Consider the following 18,986-nt stretch of genomic DNA (forward strand, 5'->3'; position numbering starts at 1 on the left):
GTGTGGAAACCACCTTGCAATTCAGGAAATTAAATTTAAAAAAATTGCAGATACTGGAAATCATGTATAAACCGGAAATTGCTTGAAACACTCAGCAGGTCAGACTGCTTCGAAGGAAAGAGAAACTAGTTCAGTTCCAGGTCCAGGATGCTTTGTCAAATCTGGGCAACAGAAACTTGTCATTCGGGAAACAGTACTTTGGCCCCCTGGTAGTGACAGCTAAGAAGGATCCGAGTGACAACTTTTCTTATTGCAGGCAGTTGGGAAATCTCTATGTAGCCTTCGCAGTTGGAGTGATCTCCTTTTTTGAAGATGGTACAATTATGGTGTCTTTGATGTCTTCTGGCATAGGCTTCTCCTGCTAGACTATGAATTTGAAATTTAAATTACTCTCAGCTTTTGTACTTCAACAGGGAATCCAGTCTGCTTCAGAAGCGTGTTTTTTTTTTTGTTTTATCAGTTGCATTTGGTCGTTCAGTCTTCTTACCGTTCTGGGGCTGGTAGCCCCGCGAGTCAATACCATAAACGGGCAGCATGCAAGGCTGATGAAACTGCAAAAGCTTTCCTGCCATCTGATGGTCACTACTAGAATAGCAATGACTGCTTGAAGTGAAAACGTATTCCACCAGTGCTGCCAGGACAATCAGGGACAAGTCCCACCCAGCCAACGCACTTTTTGTCCCTCTTCCCTCCGGGAGAAGGTTCAGGAGCATGAAGGTTCGTCTGGCCAGATTTGGGAACAGCATCTTTCCAACTGTGATGAGACTGCTGAACAGATCCTGACCCGGATCTGGGCCGTCCCTTCTGGACCTGACTTGCGGTACCTTATTTCCCATTTTCTATTTTCTAATTATGATTTTATAATTTAAAATTTTATTATATTTTCTTCGATTTGTACTTCAGGGAGCGGGAAGCGTAGAAACAAACATCACTGTGATGATTGTACGCTCTAGTATCAACTGCTTGGTGACAATAAAAGTAAAGTAACCCTCAGCAACACACACTAAACGCTGGACTCAGCACCTTAGACCATAAGAGATAGGATCAGAATTAAGCCATTCACCCCTCTGAGTCTGTTTCACCATTTCATCCTGGCTGATACATTTTCCTCCTGAATCCTGTTCTACCTTCCACCCATAACCTTTCACACCCTGACTCAGCACTAAACTCAGCAAGATTTGTGTACGTCACTCAGGGTTCCCAGCATCTGCAGAACCTTTTGTGCTGAGGTCATCGAACTACAATTCCCAGAGTCCTGGCTGATTGCTTCCGGTGGGGAGCTTCCGGCCAGTGTCCATGGCAACAGCATTATTTACAAGAGCAAGAAAGCCGGGTCCTAATTGCAAGAGGAACGAGAGTGACAGAAGAAAAGATAGAGGGTGAACAAGAGAGTAACGTCGAGAGATATAGAGCAAAAGACAGATCGACAGGGACAGACGGAGCGAGTGTGATAGTAGAGGGAGAGAGCGAGGAATTGTTAGAGACACAGAGATAGTGATTGAGGTAGGGAGATTAAGCAAACAAGGGAACCATTGAAAGTGATAGTGTGAGTAATAGAAAAAGTAAAGGGATTAAGATAGAATAATGGTGATGAAGGAGTATTAAAAGGTGTGGTGCGTGGAATTTAGAGAAAAAGTGGTTACTGCAGTTAAAGAAAGAAGGAGGGTAAAGAGAAAGTGTAGAACAGATTGCTGGAGACCTGCAGAGGGAGCGTGATCGAGAGAATGTTGTGGTTCGTTGTGCATTAGATAGAGAGTGAGTTAGAGGGAAAACTCTAGTAGATAAAGATATTTGTGGGAGCACATTAAATTTTAGACATAAATGTGATTAAAATGAGACAGGCTTGCTAGAAAGAAGAGATAATTTTAGAGAATCTATGACAGGTAGGAAATATATCAGAGGTTATATGAGAAATGGTGTACAACACAATATTGAATGATATTTAGAAAATCATAGAAAGGGGAACATAAAGTGACAAGTTATTGAGAAAGTGTAAGAGATAAATACACTGTGTCTAAAGAATAGAGGTAGCAAGAATGTACAACAGAGAGGAGAAAGACAAAGTGTGCTAGGGATGTGAATATGCAGTTTATTTGAATGATTGATACCAAATAGTATAGATAAAGAAAATAATATTGACAGTAGTCCACAATGACAACTCCAGTGGTCCAGGCTCATCATATTTTTGGGTTTCAAAGCTCTGTTGTCAATAATGTTTTTTACTTTGATGATCAAAGTATAATATTCCCTTCTGGGAGCGGCTGTGTGCGTTACAACATTGACCAAAAATGGCAGAAATTCATTACAGGTAAGAAGTGTTTTTAACTTGGGAACATTTGAACTTAGCCAACTGAAAAATATAAAACAAATACTTCAATATTCAGCTACTCACAGGAAAGCAATATTCAATCAAAATGTCAGAATTTATTTATGCCTCATTTGTCTTCAATTAAAGATCATTTTGGTGATTTCCAATATTTATTCAGAACTCCTGTGTAACATCCAGAATTTTTGAAAAAACAGTCTTCTGATTTGCAGTTCTCATGCACCAAGGGAAAATTTCTATGGATTAAACCGAAGAGAGTACTGGAGAAATAAATGATTGAGCAAAAATGAACACTATTTTCTAGTATATTTGATTTCAACCTATTGTTTCCACCATCTTGAGGTAAATTGATTACCAGCCTAAGGACCATGAAGAACACAAGGTACCGTGTATATTATCAAAAAGGTGTGACATAAATGACATACAGCAGTTTGAACTTGCAAAAGGAACAATTGTTAAAGGTTAAAGGTTGTAGCTGCTTTAGCCAGTTCCACTTAAAAGGCAGTTTAAAAAAATCCTTGCATCCGTAACAACATGGTCTCAGGCATGAACTCCTTGCCTAGAACTGGTGTGAGTTCTACAAAGAGTTACAGACCCAAACTTTGCTTTCCCACTGATGCTGTCTGGCCTGTTGAGATCTTCCTGCATTTTCCATTTTTGTTTTAGTTTTCCAGCATCTGTATTTTTATTTAGATTTAAATTAAATCCTGGTTAATCAATCTTGAGGTTGACATTAATTGTTATTTCAGAGTAGATATGAGTTTCCTTGTATTTGCATGGATTCTCTATGATCAGAGGTTCTTTACATTGGTATTCAGTATTCATTTACTAGCATTGGCAGAAATAGTGATGAAGTATCAATTTTGCACTGAGATATATGTTTAGTTTTTATATGCTGATCCACTATCTTGTTCACCTGAACTCCCATTTGCAAACCTTGTGCACTTAAGGCATGGAATGAGGTGAAATGATATTATTTAAGGAAAATGTCTCCCTTTTTTTTCTAAAGTTAAAACTTCCCTTCAGTGCAAACTTGCTGCTATGTTTCCGAATCAACAAGTCAACCATAGCATCTGAGTGGTACACTTTTACATTGGAAGAAGCTTTACTCCATATACCTGAGCTTGAAATAAAAATGTAATGTGCTGGAACCACTTAGCAGGTCAGGTTGCATCTGACAAAGTGATTTTGACCTTAAGTATTAACTCTGTTTCTCTTTCCACAGATGTTGCCTGATCTGCTGAGTGTTTCCAGCTTGTTTTTTGTTTTTGTCTCAGATTCCTAGTACTTGAATTTATTTTTATCTTCATTACCTAAACTAGATCTCTGTGGGATTACCAAGCAACAATCTATATTTTGCCATCCATCACATTTTGGTGCTTTTTGGCTCTTAGTTCAACACCAACAGATCACATTTTCATTCTTCCATGAAAAATATATAAAATTTTACTTCTGACATGGGGCCCCATCATATCACAGTTCTACAATGTACTAACCAAGAACCCTATTTTGCACTGAATACAGGTTCTGAAAAAAGCCAAGGAATATTGACTCTTGCCTTAAGTCCCAATCGGCGATATCTGGCCGTTTCTGAAAAAGGTGAAAAAGCCAGTGTGAGCATTTATGATATTCAGCATGAACAAAGTAGAAAGAGAAAGTCACTTAGTGTGAATGATCTCCATGCCCAAGAGTTCATCAGTATTGCCTTCTCGCCAGACTCTAAATACTTGATTGCACAGTCTGGACAACCAGATTGGACCCTGATTTACTGGTTATGGAAGAAACAGAAAATCATGGGTGTCATGAAAACTACTACCAATACCAACCCAATTTACCAGGTAATTTTAGTACTTCTGAACAGTAGCTTCAGCTGCCATATTTTTGAGAAAAACATTCTTTTGAGAAAGGTGACTATTAAGTTAAACATAAATGTTTCTAACTTTTAAAGCTCTCCTTCATTACATAGGAGAGGTTCAATAATGTGCAAAGTATTAGAATTGTCAATATATTGCAGATATGTGATATACAGTTTATGGCTGGATTTTTGTCAGACTTTCAGCAAGTTATAACTGTCCATATTTATATATCCTGAAGAAGGCTCAAACTTCCAAGCATATTACTCATGGAAGGCATAAGGTTAAACAGAAGCAGTAAGAAGAATTATTGTAGCCCAGTGCTTTAATCGAACCTGGGAAAGTTGATCTGGGATTTCTGTTTAGTTGTTACAGTTTCATAAATGAGATAACAGAATACATTTCATTTTTCCTGAAATATATCCATCACCCAGACCAGGGACATGAGCTGGTTTGAGAACAGAAGTGTGCACCCTGTGGACCTAAAAGCATAAACAGAGAAGTTTCTCATTGATGTTATTTCTTAATAACATTAGAATAGCAGAGTCCTGCAACTCAAATCAAATTGTTTAATTGTCATTCAAACTATAAATGGATACAGCTGAATGAAACAGCATTCCTCTGAGGCCAAGGTGCAAAAATATATACATGCATTCAAAATAACAAGAAAGGTGAAAAAGAACCTAGTCACATAAGAAAACACATTTTTAGACCAAATTCCTGAGCAACAAGTCCCACAAATTGATGGTTCCTGGCAGTCCAGGCTGTAATTCCACTGATGCACCACTGGAGGGCAGCATGAATAGGATAGGCCACCCCCGACCGAGCTCAGATGCCATATGCTACAATGCAAGCCAGACTGAGTTCTAGTCCTAGTTAAACCTGAGGTGACACTGCTGCCTCGCCACCTGTCTCACCACCAAACAAGGGAAGCAGGCCTGCAGCTATTAATGTCCAACATGGTCTTGCAATCGCAAAAGACAGTCACTCATGATTTCAGTGCTTGCCATCTTCGCGCCAACTCGAAGGCACCAACTCCAGTGCCTCTGACGAGCGTGTAGCAGCACAGTCTCCATCCAAGTCAGCTCTTCCAAATCCAATCCGGCTTCTCCTGCCAATTCTCGCAGTATGGCTCGCCTTGACCTCCCCAGCCTGACAGCCCATCTCCACCTCACTGGCCCAATGACCCAATTCTTCTTCTCCAAACTGCTGCCTAGCCACTCTGAACAATAAGCAAGTTCACTGATGCGGTGAACATGCTGTACAGGTAAATGGAGTCACTGGTAGTCTTACTATGTATAAAAACACATTTAACATGGCAAAAGCACAGTTGGCCCCCGGCAGGCTGCTGTGTGTATATGCACTACTATCTTACTGGAAGGGGTAATATAGAAACATAGAAAATGTACAGCACAATACAGGCCCTTCAGCCCACAAAGTTGTGCTGAACATATCCCTACCTTAGAAATTACTAGGCTTACCCGTAGCCCTCTGTTTTTCTAAGCTCCATGTTACCTATCCAAAAGTCTCTTAAAATACCCTATCGTATCCGCCTCCACCACCATTGCCAGCAGCCCATTCCACGCACTCACCACTCTCTGAGTAAAAAAACTTACCCCTGACATCTCCTCTGTATGTACTCTCCAGCACCTTAAACCTGTGTCCTCTTGTGGCAACCATTTCAGCCCTGGGAAAAAACCTCTGACCATCCACATGATCAATGTCACTCATCATCTTATACACCTCTATCAGGTCACCTGCCATCCTCCATCACTCCAAGGAGAAAAGGATGAGTTCACTCAACCTGTTTTCATAAGGGATGCTCTCCAATCCAGGCAACATCTTTGTAAATCTCCTCTGCACCCTTTCCATGGTTTTCCACATCCTTCCTGCAGTGAGCAGACCAGAACTGAGCACAGTACTCCAAGTGGGGTCTGACCAGGGTCCTATATAGCTGCAACATTACCTCTCCGCTCCTAAATTCAGTTCCACGATTAATGAAGACCAATACACTTTATGCCTTCTTAACCACAGAGTCAACCTGAGCAGCTGCTTTGAGCGTCCTATGGACTCGGACACCAAGATCCCTCTGATCCTCCACATAGCCTGTGTTCTGAGAATATTTGCGCAGGTCACTCTGCTAACTAAACCTTGGTGCCTCTTCAGATTCAGATTTTTTTATAACATGTATATTTAAACATACAATGAAATGTTTTATTTGTATTAACAACCAACATATGGGGGTACATGTTCCAGCAACACCATACCATGCCCACAATGCTCTGCAGAACAACACAGGACACAACAAAATGTGTTCCTGCGTGAACATAATTTGATAGATAGATACTTTATTGATCCCAAAGGAAATTACGGTGTCATGGTAGCATTACAAGTGCACAGATATACAAATATTTGAAAAGGAGTAAGAAAGAATAAACAAATGTTACCTTAAATTGAGATGTACAAAATTTACAAGTCAAAGATTGCAAGATTTACAAGATTTCCAAGTTCACACTTATAAGATGGTAATGCAAGAATTACTGTAATATTATACAGTAATGGGTGTACATTCATATCATCCAGATAAGAAGTGATGATAGTAACAGAGGTTAGTAACAGTCTAACAGGAGTGGGGGTCATCACATCCCCAGCTGTAGGTTGACTTATATTATAGAGCCTAATGGCCAAGGGTAAGAATGACCTCATATAACACTCTTTGGAGCAGCACAGTTGTCTTACAGTGGTATTTTACTGCATTATCAACATAGGTGGATAGATACTTTACTGATCCCAAAGGAAAATACAGAGTCACAGTAGCATTACAGATGCACAGATATACAGATGTTAAAAGAGAAGTAAGAAGAATAAAAAATAAGTCACCTCAATCTGTCTAACAAGAAGGGGTCATCACTTCCTTGGTTACATGTTGACTTATTATAGAGCCTAATGGCTGAAGGTAAGAATGACCTCATATAGTGCTCTTTGGAGCAGCGCAGTTGTCTTGCCTCTCTGTTCAGCCAAGGTGGCATGCAGAGTATGAGAAACATTGTCCAGAATTGCCAGGATTTTCCAAAGGGCTCTTTGTTATACCACAACCTCCAGTTTGTCCAGTTTGACTCCTATAACACAGCCAGCCTTTCTAATCGATTTATTGAGCCTGTTGACATCACCCACATTGATGCAGTTTCCCCAGCACACCACTGCATAAAAGATTGAACTGGCAACAACAGACTGAAAGAGGAGGCCTGCATATTCCAAAGGACCTCAGTCTCCTCAGGAAGTAGAAGTGACTCTGGCCCTTCTTGTACACAGCCTCTGTTTTTTGTGCTCCACTCAAGTCTGTCATTCAGCTGCATCCCCCCAGGTACTTATAGGAACTCACCACATCCACATCCTCACCATCAGGGAACAGGGAGCAGTGTAGGCTTGGCCTTCCTAAACTCCACTACCACCTCCTTTGTCTTACTGATGTTGAGCTGCAGATGATTCCGTTTTCACCACTCAACAAACTCCTCCACCAGGGCCCTGCATTCATCATCTTGTCCTCCCTTTATACAACCAACTATTGTTGAGTCGTCAGAGAATTTCTGCAGATGGCATGAGTCAGTATTGTGTCTAAAGTCCAAGGTACACAGGGTAACAGGAAGGAAGCCAATACAGTCCCCTGTGGGGCCTCAGTGCTGCTTAAAGCCATGTCGGACACAGCTCTGAAGCCACACAAACTGTGGCCTGCCAGGCAGATAGTCCATTATGCAGGACACAATGAAAGTGTCAACCTGCATTAAATGGCGCTTTTCCCCCAGCGTTGAGGGCTCTCTGGTATTGAAGGCACTGGAAAAATCAAAATAACATGATCAGTGCTGCCCCTCTTAACCAAATGTGAGTAGACTCTGCTCAGCAGGTAAATGATAACATCATCGATTCTAGTGTACTCCTGGTAGGCAAACTGCAGGGGATTAAGGGCTGATTTGATCAGGGGTCAGAGTTGAGCCAGGACCAGCCTCTCTAGGGCCTTTATGATGAGTGAAGTCAGGGACACTGGATGGTAGACATTCAAGATTTTCGGTCAGCCCTTCTTGGGCTGTTTTCCACACTGTCGGGACCTTTTCCAGGCTGAGACTCAGATTGAAAATGTGCCAGAGAACTCCACATAGCAGTGTGTCTGCTGACTTGTGGTATACAGCTGTAGCCCAGTCCTTGGTTATTTTACATGACTGTCTGACTCAGATCTGTTGAAGATCTGTTGGTGCAACACTTTAATTTGTGGATTATCTTAATACACTGTTTCTACTGATCCCAATTCTGACTCCTTTATTAGCACATTTCTTCATGTTTGATCTTTAAAAGTTTAATGTCTTTCCATTAGAATTGAAAAGGTATAATATGTGATCCTGTAATTGGATCTATTGTACACTTCTCCTTCTGCACCAACCTTAAGTGTCACACAGCCTTTTAAACTGTATCTTATAAGGAACTGTCTTTCCAGTACTATACCATACACTAACTAGTACTTCTTTTTCGAATTTAGGTCAGCTTTAACCCTCAAGATAATACACAGATCTGTGTGGTTGGGAATGGTGTTTTAAAACTGTTGCGATTTGCTGATGGAAATCTCAAACAAACAAATTTCCAGAAGTTAGAGTTACAGAACTTTCTCACACATGCCTGGATGTCCGATGACCGCATCATTGTTGGCACTGATAAGGGAAAACTTTATCTTTTTGAGTTGGCAGAGCTGCGCTGGGAAGGCAAAATCACGCTGGAGGACAGGTACAACTGGAAGAATAACCCTCTTACATGTTCCCTTTATTTTCTCAACAATGTTTTATATTTTTGATTACCTAAATATTTTGAAACTCTTGGAAAGTCCTAGAGAGGGTCCAGCAGAGGTTTACAAGAATGATCCTGAGAATTAAAGGGTTAATGTATAAGGAGTGCTTGATTGTTCTGAGTCTGCACTCACTGGAGTTTCGAAAAGTGGGGAGGGATCTCATTGAATCCCATCAAATTTCGAAGTACCAAGATAGAGTAGATGAAGGATGTTTCCATTAGTGGGAGAGTCTAGGACCAGAGGCCACAGTCTCAGAATACAAGGACATCTCTTTAGAGGAGGGATTTATTTTTTAGCCACAAGGTGGCGAATCTGTGGAATTCATTGCCACACACAGTTGTGGAAGCTAAGACATTTGGTATCAATAAATAGGTTGATGGGGTTTTGATTAATAAGTGTGTCAAAGGTTACAAGGAGAAAGCAGGAGATTTGGAGTTGAGAGGGAAAATAAATCAGCTATGATCAAATGGCTGATCAAATTCGACTGGCTAAAGGCCTAATTCAGTTCCTATGTCGTATGACCTTCCTTTTTGAATTCTTGAGATGCTTAGTAAAAGGAATGCTACTTTTTAAGGAAATATTATTAGCAATGTTAGCATCTTAAATAAATTAACCAAGTTTGAAAAACAGAAATATATCATTTCTAGCATACTTGAGTATTCATGTGATAAATAAGTTTGCAATTAAGCTAACTGAAGACTTGCAGAGCTCATGAGATTAACATGCAGTATGTTATGGATTATTCTCTTGCATTAAGTGTTTTAAACAATGTTTGTGAAGCCACACATTTTTAATAGTTCAGTTTTACTACAATGTTTGGATTCTCTATTGGTTAAAGTATTGTTTTGGAACTTTTTATTGTGGAATAAGCAATGGCATCTGTGTTCTTTATGTCCTACAGCCAATCAACCTCCCTTCCAGCCCCTATACCCAAGATTACAGCAATGACATTATATTCCAAAGGCTTCATTTGCTCTCCTGGACCTGCTGTGGTGTATATGTTTGAAAAAGGAGAGGAGGGGGATACCTTCAAGAAAACCAGAGTCTTTAAAGTAAGTTCCACACTAAATGTGACAGTAACAGATAAGTAATGCATGGTACAAATGAGTAAAGCAGCAAATAACTCCAGTATCTTATATATTTTGAAGTGATTGGAGATGTTTATGCTAGTAGGGTCTAAGTTTGAAAGTCACCATGTAACTTTGAAAAGGAAATATAAGATATGTTTTCATCATTCTTGCACCAGAATCCTGCAGAGACATTGGATGTCCAAGGCATATTCCTTTTCATATGCAGATAGCATCAACCTACATTATGGCAATAGGGAGGATAATATGACTTTCATGGTGCAGATAGGGCTTTCAGATTTATGCAGTGGATGCTACTCATGACAGTGATAGAGGCCAGGAATGAAGTTCTTCAGAGCAGGGAAACAAACTACCTACCACAACCATCCAAGAAGAAGCCTGGCAGGAAAAGATCTGACAGAAGTCACCTCCAGGATTTAGAATCCACTCACAATGGAACAATGCCAGAAGAAATTTCAAGACTTATTAGATTTGTCAGGGTGATCTCCTCATCTATTTCAATACTGCTCCTTACACAAACGTTTGACTGATAATCACATGCTAAATAACTCCATCTACATATGCACAGCTCTCCTTCCTATACCATCTTCCAGCTCACCTCACCATATATATTGTAACTAATCCTCATCTTATATAATACATTATTGAAGTGTATTTATGTCACCAAATACTACCTTGAGGTTCATTTTCTTGCAGGCATTTGCAGGAAGATAATGAAATAGAGTTTATTGAGAAACTATACATGAACAAAGACTGAAAAAAATCAATGTGAAAAAGAAGATAAATTGTGCAAATAAAGCTGACCTTCCAAAAAGATCACAATAAAAGCTGTGCAACACTTACAAAATGCTGGAGGAATAAAAGATTGGTAATAGTTTTAAGGAACAGACATTTAAGTCCATATAGGAGCAGAATTAGGCTATTTGGTCCATTGAGTCTGCTCTGCCATTTCACCATGGCTGACCCATGCTTCTTCACAGCCCCAATCTCCTGCTTTCCCCCGTATCCCTTCATGCACTGACCAATCAAAAATCTATCAACCTCTGCCTTAAATATATGTAAAGACTTGGCTTCCACAGCTGCCTACAGATTCACCACTCTCTGGCTAAAGAAATTCCTCCAAATCTCTGCTCTAAAAGGCTGTCCCTCTCTTTTGAGGCTGTGTCCTCTGGTCTTAAACAATCCCAGCAAAGGAAATATTCTCTCTATATCCACTCTATAAACGCCTTTCCCCATTCGATAGGTTTCAATTAGGTCACCCCTCATTCTTCTAAATTCCAGTGAATGCAGGACCAAAGCCATCAAGCACTCTTCATATGACAAGCCATTTAGTCCTGGAATCATTTTCGTAAATCTCCTTTGAACCTTCTCCAATTTTAACACATCCTTTATAAGATAAGGGATCCAAAATTTCACACAATACTGCAAGTGAGGCTTCACCAGTGCTTTCTAAAGTCTCCACGTTACATCCTTGTTTTATATCCTAGTCTTGAAAAGAATGCTAACATTGCACTTGTCTTCCTCACCACAGATTCAACCTCCAAATTAACCTTTAAGGAATCCTGCAGAAGGACTCCCAAATCCCTTTGCACCTCAGATTTTTGTATTTTCTCTCCATTTAGAAACTAGTCAACCTTTTCATTTCTTCTACCAAAGTGCATGATCAGAATCAGAATCAGGTTTATTATCACCGGCATGTGACATGAAATTTGTTAATTTGGCAGCAGCAGTTCAATGCAATACATAGTATAGAAGACTCCAGGATGGTGTGTTGCCTCCCTGGTGCAAGGGTCAAGGATGTCTCTGAGCAGCTGCAGGACATTCTGGAATAGGAGGGTGAACAGCCAGTGGTCGTGGTGCACAGAGGTATCAACGATATAGGAAAAAAACGCGATGAGGTCCTTCAAGGTGAACTTAGGGAGTTAGGAGATAAACTAAAAAGTAGGACCACAAAGGTAATAAGCTCTGGATCACTACCAGTGCCACGTGCTAGTCAGAGTAGAAATAGGAGGATATTTCAGATGAATACGTGGGTTGAAAAATGGTGCAAGGGGGAGGGATTCAAATTTCTGTAGCATTGGAACCAGTTTTGGGGGAGGTGGGACCGGTATAAACAGGACGGTCTGCACCTGGCACCAGGATGGTCTGAACCAATGTCCTAGGGGGAGCATTTGCTACTGCTGTTCAGAAGGATTTAAACTAATGTGGCAGGGGGATGGGAACAAGTGCAGAGAGACAGAGGGCTGTAAAATGAGGGTAGAAGCAAAAAGTAGTAAGGTGAAAAGTAAAAGTGGCAGGCAGGCAAATCCAGGGCAAAAAGCAAAAAAGGGCCACTTTTCAACATAATTGTATAAGGGCTAAGAGTGTTGTAAAAACAAGCCTGAAGGCTTTGTGTGTCAACGCGAGGAGCATTCGTAACAAGGTGGATGAATTGCATGTGCAGATAGTTATTAATGAATATGATATAGTTGGGATCACAGAGACATGGCTCCAGGGTGACCAAGGATGGGAGCTCAACATCCAGGGATATTCAATGTTCAGGAGGGATAGACAGGAAAGAAAAGTAAGTGGGGTAGCATTGCTGGTTAGAGAGGAGGTTAACGTAATAGAAAGGAAGGACATTAGCCTGGAGGATGTGGAATCGATATGGGTAGAGCTGCATAACACCAAGGGGCAGAAAACGCTGGTGGGAGTTGTGTAACAGTAGTAGTGAGGTTGGGGATGGCATTAAACAGGAAATTAGAAATGCGTGCAATGAAGGAACAGTAGTTATAATGGGTGACTTCAATCTACATTCAGATTGGGTGAACCAAATTGGTAAGAGTGCTGAGGAAGAGGATTTCTTGGAATGTATGCGGGATGGTTTTCTGAACCAACGTGTCGAGGAACCAACTAGAGAGCAGGCCATTCTAGATTGGGTATTGAGCAATGAGGAAGAGTTAGTTAGCAATCTTGTCGTTCAAGGCCCTTTGGGTAAGAGTGACCATAATATGGTGGAATTCTTCATTAAGATGGAGAGTGACATAGTTAATTTAGAAACAAAGGTTCTGAACTTAAAGAAGGGTAACTTTGAAGGTATGAGACATGAATTAGCTAAGATAGACTGGCAAATGATACTTAAAGGGTTGACAGTCGATGTGCAATGGCAAGCATTTAAACATCGCATGGACGAACTACAACAATTGTTCATCCCAGTTTGGCAAAAGAATAAACCAGGGAAGGTAATGCACCCGTGGCTGTCAAGGGAAATTAGGGATAGTATCAAGTCCAAAGAAGAAACATATAAATTAGCAAAAAAAAAGCAGCACACCTGAGGACTGGGAGAAATTCAGAGACCAGCAGAGGAGGACAAAGGGCTTAATTAGGAAGGGAAAAAAGATTATGAGAGAAAGCTGGCAGGGAACATAAAAACAGACTGTAAAAGCTTTTATAGATATGTGAAAAGAAAAAGATTGGTCAAGACAAATGTAGGTCCCTTACAGTCAGAAACAGGTAAATTGATCATAGAGAACAAAGACATGGCAGACCAATTGAATAACTACTTTGGTTCTGTCTTCACTAAGGAGGACATAAATAATCTTCTGGAAATAGTAAGGGACCGAGGGTCTAGTGAGATGGAGGGACTGAGGGAAATACATGTTAGTAGGGAATGGTGTTAGTTAAATTGAAAGGATTAAAGGCAGATAAATCCCCAGGGCCAGATGGTCTGCATCCCAGAGTGCTTAAGGAAGTAGCCCAAGAAATAGTGGATCCATTAGCGATAATTTTTCAAAAATCCTTAGATTCTGCATTAGTTCCTGAGGATTGGAGGGTGGCTAATGTAACCCCACTTTTTAAAAAAGGAGGGAGAGAAAAACTGGGGAATTATAGACTGGTGAGTCTGACATTGCTGGTGGGGAAAATGCTAGAGTCAGTTATCAAAGATGTGATAACAGCATATTTGGAAAGAGGTGAAATCATTGGACAAAGTCAGCATGGATTTGTGAAAGGAAAATCATGTCTGACGAATCTTATAGAATTTTTTGAAGATGTAACTAGGAGAGCCAGTGGATGTGGTATATTTAGATTTTCAAAAAGCATTTGACAAGGTCCCACACAGGAGATTAATGTGCAAACTTAAAGCACACGGTATTGGGGGTATGGTATTGATGTGGATAGAGAATTGGTTGGCAGACAGGAAGCAAAGAGTGGGAGTAAACGGGACCTTTTCAGACTGGCAGGCAGTGACTAGCAGGGTACTGCAAGGCTCAGTGCTGGGACCCCAGTTGTTTACAATATATATTAATGATTTAGACGAGGGAATTAAATGCTGCATCTCCAAGTTTGCGGATGACACAAAGCTGGGCGGTGGTGTTAGCTGTGAGGAGGATGCTAAGAGGATGCAGGGTGACTTGGATAGGTTAGGTGAGTGGGCAAATTCATGGCAGTTGCTATTTAATGTGGACAAATGTGAGGTTATCCACTTTGGTTGCAAGAACAGGAAAATATTATTATCTGAATGGTGGCCGATTAGGAAAAGGGTGAGGTGCAACGAGACCTGGGTGTCATTGTACACCAGTCATTGAAGGTGGGCATGCAGGTACAGCAGGTGGTGAAAAAGGCAAATGGTATGTTGGCATTCATAGCAAAAAGATTTGAGTACAGGAGCAGGGAGGTTATATTGCAGTTGTACAAGGCCTTGGTGAGACCGCACCTAGAATATTGTGTGCAGTTTTGGTCCCCTAATCTGAGGAAAGACATTCTTGCCATAGAGGGAGTACAGAGAAGGTTCACCAGATTGATTCCTGGGATGGCAGGACCTTCATATGAAGAAAGACTGGATCGACTAGGCTTATACTCATTGGAATTTAGAAGATTGAAGGGGGATCTTATTGTAACGTATAAAATTCTAAAGAGTTTGGACAGGCTAGATGCAGGAAGATTGTTTTCGATGTTGGGGAAGTCCAGAACAAGGGGTCATAGTTTAAGGATAAAGGGGAAGCCTTTTAGGACCAAGATGAGGAAAAACTTCTTCACACAGGGAGTGGTGAATCTGTGGAATTCTCTGCCACAGGAAACAGTTTAGGCCAGTTCATTGGCTATAATTAAGAGGAAGTTAGATATGGCCCTTGTGGCTAAAGGGATCAGGGGGTATGGAGAGAAAGCAGGTACAGGGTTCTGAGTTGGATGATCAGCCATGATTATACTGAATGGCAGTGCAGGCTCGAAGGGCCAAATGGCCTACTCCTGCACCTATTTTCTATGTTTCTACTGCTAATTAGCCACTGCTTTATCTATGTTAGAATCTTTCTTGTAATACTATGAGCTTGTAGCAGTCTCACATGTGGCACCTTGTCAAAGGTTCAGAAAATCCTAGTACACAACATCAACCAATTCTCCTTTGTCTATCCCGCTTCTTGTTTCTTCAAAGAATTCCAACAGATTTGTCAGGCAAGATTTTCCCTTGAGGAAACAATGCTTACTACGGCTTATTTAACATGTACCTCCAAGTACCCTGAAGTCACATCCTTAACAATTGACTGCAATATCTTCCCAACCACTGAGGTCAGACTAACTGGCCTATAATTTCTTCTCTTCGTCCTCTTTTCCTTCTTAAAGAGTGGAGTGACATGTGCGATTTTCCAGTCGATTCCACCTCTTCTTACTTATGGAAATGGCTATCTTAAGACTTAAGGGCTGTGAGATCTGTATAGTCATTAAAATAAGGAATGTATCAGGTATACTCACTAACAAATACTCTGTAGGCCCCCTTGCATTTTATCAGCTGCACATACCCTCACTACCATTTGTTTTGCTGCACTGACATAAAACTCTTTCTACTCCAGCTCAAAACAACAATTACCCTGCACCTCCCATTTCTACCTCCTATCCAAGATTCACAGACCTGACTGTCCAGTTAGACCCATTGTTTCTGCCTGCTCCTGCCCCACTGAGCTCATCTGCATACCACAACTCTGCTTTATTCCCCTTGTTTCAGTCCCTTTCTATCTACATTCGTAACATTTCACACGCTCTTGATCTTTTCATTCCTTGGACCCAATCATCTCACTTTCACTATGGATATCCAGTTCCTATACATTTTATTTCCCATCAGGAGAGCCTTAAAGCTCTCCTCTTCTTTTTGGGTTGTTATAACTGGGGGGAAGTATTGGAGACAAGCTCCCACTACCTATTAAATGCTCCCAAAGGCGTGTGCCTCAAGTAGTCTCTGACAAATAATTCCAGCCCTGGCCTTCACATGTGGCTTAGCTACTAAATCCAGTGGAACCATTTCTACTGGTAGGGGAAGGGGCAAAGGCAGGTTACTGGTGCCTTAAACCAGTCGCTTCTGGCAGATGGGGCTTGTCAGCCGAGGTTGGGAGCTCATCTAGGAGAAGGAAAACTTTGATTTCTAACCTCTGCTGCCTTGCGGCTGTACCCACTCACGGGGAAGGCTTTAGGAGTAAACCCCAAGAGAAAAATCTGAAGCTGGAAGTCCTAAGGCAGTCCTACTTTGAGTTCAATGCTGACCGGCAACTCCTGCATCACTTCTGGTACCAGACTGTATTGGTCTCTGCCAATCCTTTGGGTTTATCAGATGCATGGAGAGGAGGAGTTTGCTACATGGGCAACTACTTGCTCTCCGTATCGTACTGTCCAGGCTTGCACACCTAGACAGCTAGGATGCAGTAGTCATGGTCAACTCTGACCGACAGAGGCCTTAGACTTAGACTCTTTCTGGACAATAGGTCCAACCAGTTCCCCTCCACCACAACTTTCCTCCATCAGGCGCAATTAGACCTCACCCTGAACAATTTCTCCTTCGGCTCCTCCCACCTCCTTCAAACACAAGGTGTAGCCATGGACACTCACATGGTTCCCAGCTGTGCCTGCCTTTTCGTCATCTATGTTCCAAGCCTACATTAACATCGCTTCACAACTCTGCCTACACTACATTGACAACTGCATTGGTGCTGCTTCCTGCACCAATGCTGAGCTTGTCAATTTCATCAATTTTGCCTTCAACTTATGTGATCCATTTCTGACGCGTCTGCCCCCCTTCTTGATCTCTTTGTCTCCATCTCCAGAGGCAATTTATCTACTGATATCTTTTATAAACCCAGTGACTCTTACAGGCATATGGACTATATCTCTTCCCACACTGTCACTTATAAAAATGCCATTCCCTTTTCTCAGTTCCAATGTCTCCACCACATCTGCTCTCAGGATGAGGCTTTTCATTCCAGAACAACTAAAATGTTCTTCTTCAAAGAAAGGGGCTTCCCTTCCTCCACCATCAATACTGCCCTCACCCCATCCTTCCACAGCCACACGAGAGATAGGGTTCCTCTTGTCCTCAACTACCACCCTATAAGTCTCAGCATCTAGCACATAATTCTCCTTAACTTCCACCATCTCCAATGAGATCCCACCACCAAGCACATCTTCCCACCCACCCCCCACACTTTCCATTTTCCACAGGGATCATTCCCTACTCAACTGCCTTGTCAACTCTTCCCTCCTCCAAGCACTTATCCTTGTAAATGGAACAGTACTATACCTTCCCCTACACCTCCTCCCTCACTACCATTCAGGGTTCCAAACAGTCCTTCTGGGTGAGGAGTCACTTCACCTGACTGTCCATTGGGGTCATCTACTGTATCTGGTGCTCGTGGTGGAGCCTCTTGTATATTGGTGACGTCTGACATAGATTGGGAGACCGCTTCATCAAGCACCTTTGCTCCATCTGCCACAAAAGGCAGGACTTCCCGGTGGCCACCCATTTCAATTCTACTTCCCATTCCCATTCTGACATGTCAGTCCCTGGCCTCCTCTACTGCCATGATAAAGCCACACTCAGGTTGGAGGAGCAACACCTTGTATTCTGTCTCGGTAGTCTCCAACCTGATGGCATGAACATCGATTTTGCTGCCCCACCCCACCCCCCTTCTCTCTCCTCTCCTTCACCATTTCCCATTCTTGTTTCCTTCTCACACATCATCTTTTTAACTGCCCATCATGTCCCTATGGTTTTCCTCCCCCTGCTTTTTCTTCCATGGACTTCTGTCCTCTCTTATCAGCTGCCTCCTTCTCCTGCCCTTTGCCCCTTTCACCAGTCAATGCCCCAGCTATTTACTTCATCCCTCCCCCTCTTATGGTTTCACCTATCACCTGTACCTTGTACTCCTCCTCCCTTCCCCTCCCCCACCTTCTTATTCTGATTTCTTCCCTTCCTTTCCTGTGCTGACAAAGAGTCTTGGTCCAAAACATCGACTTTTATTCTTTTCCATCGATGCTGGCTGCTGACTTCCTCCAGCATTTTGTGTGTGTTCCTTTGGATTTCCAGCATCTGCAGATCTTCTCATGTCAGCAATTATACTTTGTCCCTGCAGATATTATTTCCTCGCCTCCTTTCTGAGAAGGATGAGGAAACAGAGTAGGAGGATCTTCTTCAGATGCTGGAGGAAGGAGAGGGGCAAGAGGGAATTTGGAAGGGAAGCAAATGGAAATAAATCATTAGAGGGGGCTCAAGGACTGAAGAAAGAGATGTTGAGCACAGGTATCATTACACCTGTCATCCAACAGTATAGTCTCAGGTCAGCATCGATATGGGGTTGTGTGTAATTTGCAGCAGGGGTCTCCACCATTGGGTGTGTGGCTTCATGCACCCATATTGCCCCAGTGTGCTCGGATGAGGGCCACAACTTGTTACAAGGGGGCGTTGAGAGCAGACCCAAGTGCAGGATGCAGACACAGAGATAGTATAAACAGAACAGTGTTTATTGATGGTTACTAGGAAGGCCAGGGAGCGAGGACAATATGTCAACTTGGATGTACAGGAAAACCTGGACTTGACCTGGACTCAGACTCCAACTTGATTTGGACTCAGAACTTGGATCTTGACTCGG

General features: G+C 41.9%; 1 protein-coding gene and 1 long non-coding RNA gene across 3 annotated transcripts in view; one reads left to right on the plus strand and one right to left on the minus strand.

Moving 5' to 3' along the window:
* The window catches only part of LOC132401787 (uncharacterized), a 97,146-nt gene that overhangs the window by 17,950 nt on the left and 60,210 nt on the right, over nt 1–18,986 (minus strand). The window contains exon 3 of the long non-coding RNA XR_009514707.1: nt 3,823–3,916. This is a non-coding gene — a long non-coding RNA (uncharacterized LOC132401787). The remainder of the gene's footprint in view (nt 1–3,822; nt 3,917–18,986) is intronic.
* cfap57 (cilia and flagella associated protein 57) overlaps nt 1,310–18,986 on the plus strand; it is a 66,685-nt gene continuing 49,008 nt past the window's right edge. The window contains exons 1-4 of one of the 2 annotated variants that reach the window (XM_059983984.1): nt 1,310–2,308; nt 3,851–4,164; nt 8,708–8,949; nt 9,912–10,062. In XM_059983984.1, the coding sequence (XP_059839967.1) occupies nt 2,152–2,308; nt 3,851–4,164; nt 8,708–8,949; nt 9,912–10,062 (864 nt within the window). In that variant the 5' untranslated portion in view covers nt 1,310–2,151. Of the gene's footprint in view, nt 2,309–3,850; nt 4,165–7,839; nt 8,059–8,707; nt 8,950–9,911; nt 10,063–18,986 lie in introns of those variants that run through there. The other variant, XM_059983985.1, reaches the window with a different exon arrangement.

Source organism: Hypanus sabinus, chromosome 11 (assembly GCF_030144855.1).
Source record: "Hypanus sabinus isolate sHypSab1 chromosome 11, sHypSab1.hap1, whole genome shotgun sequence".
Classification (NCBI taxonomy): Eukaryota; Metazoa; Chordata; class Chondrichthyes; order Myliobatiformes; family Dasyatidae; genus Hypanus; species Hypanus sabinus.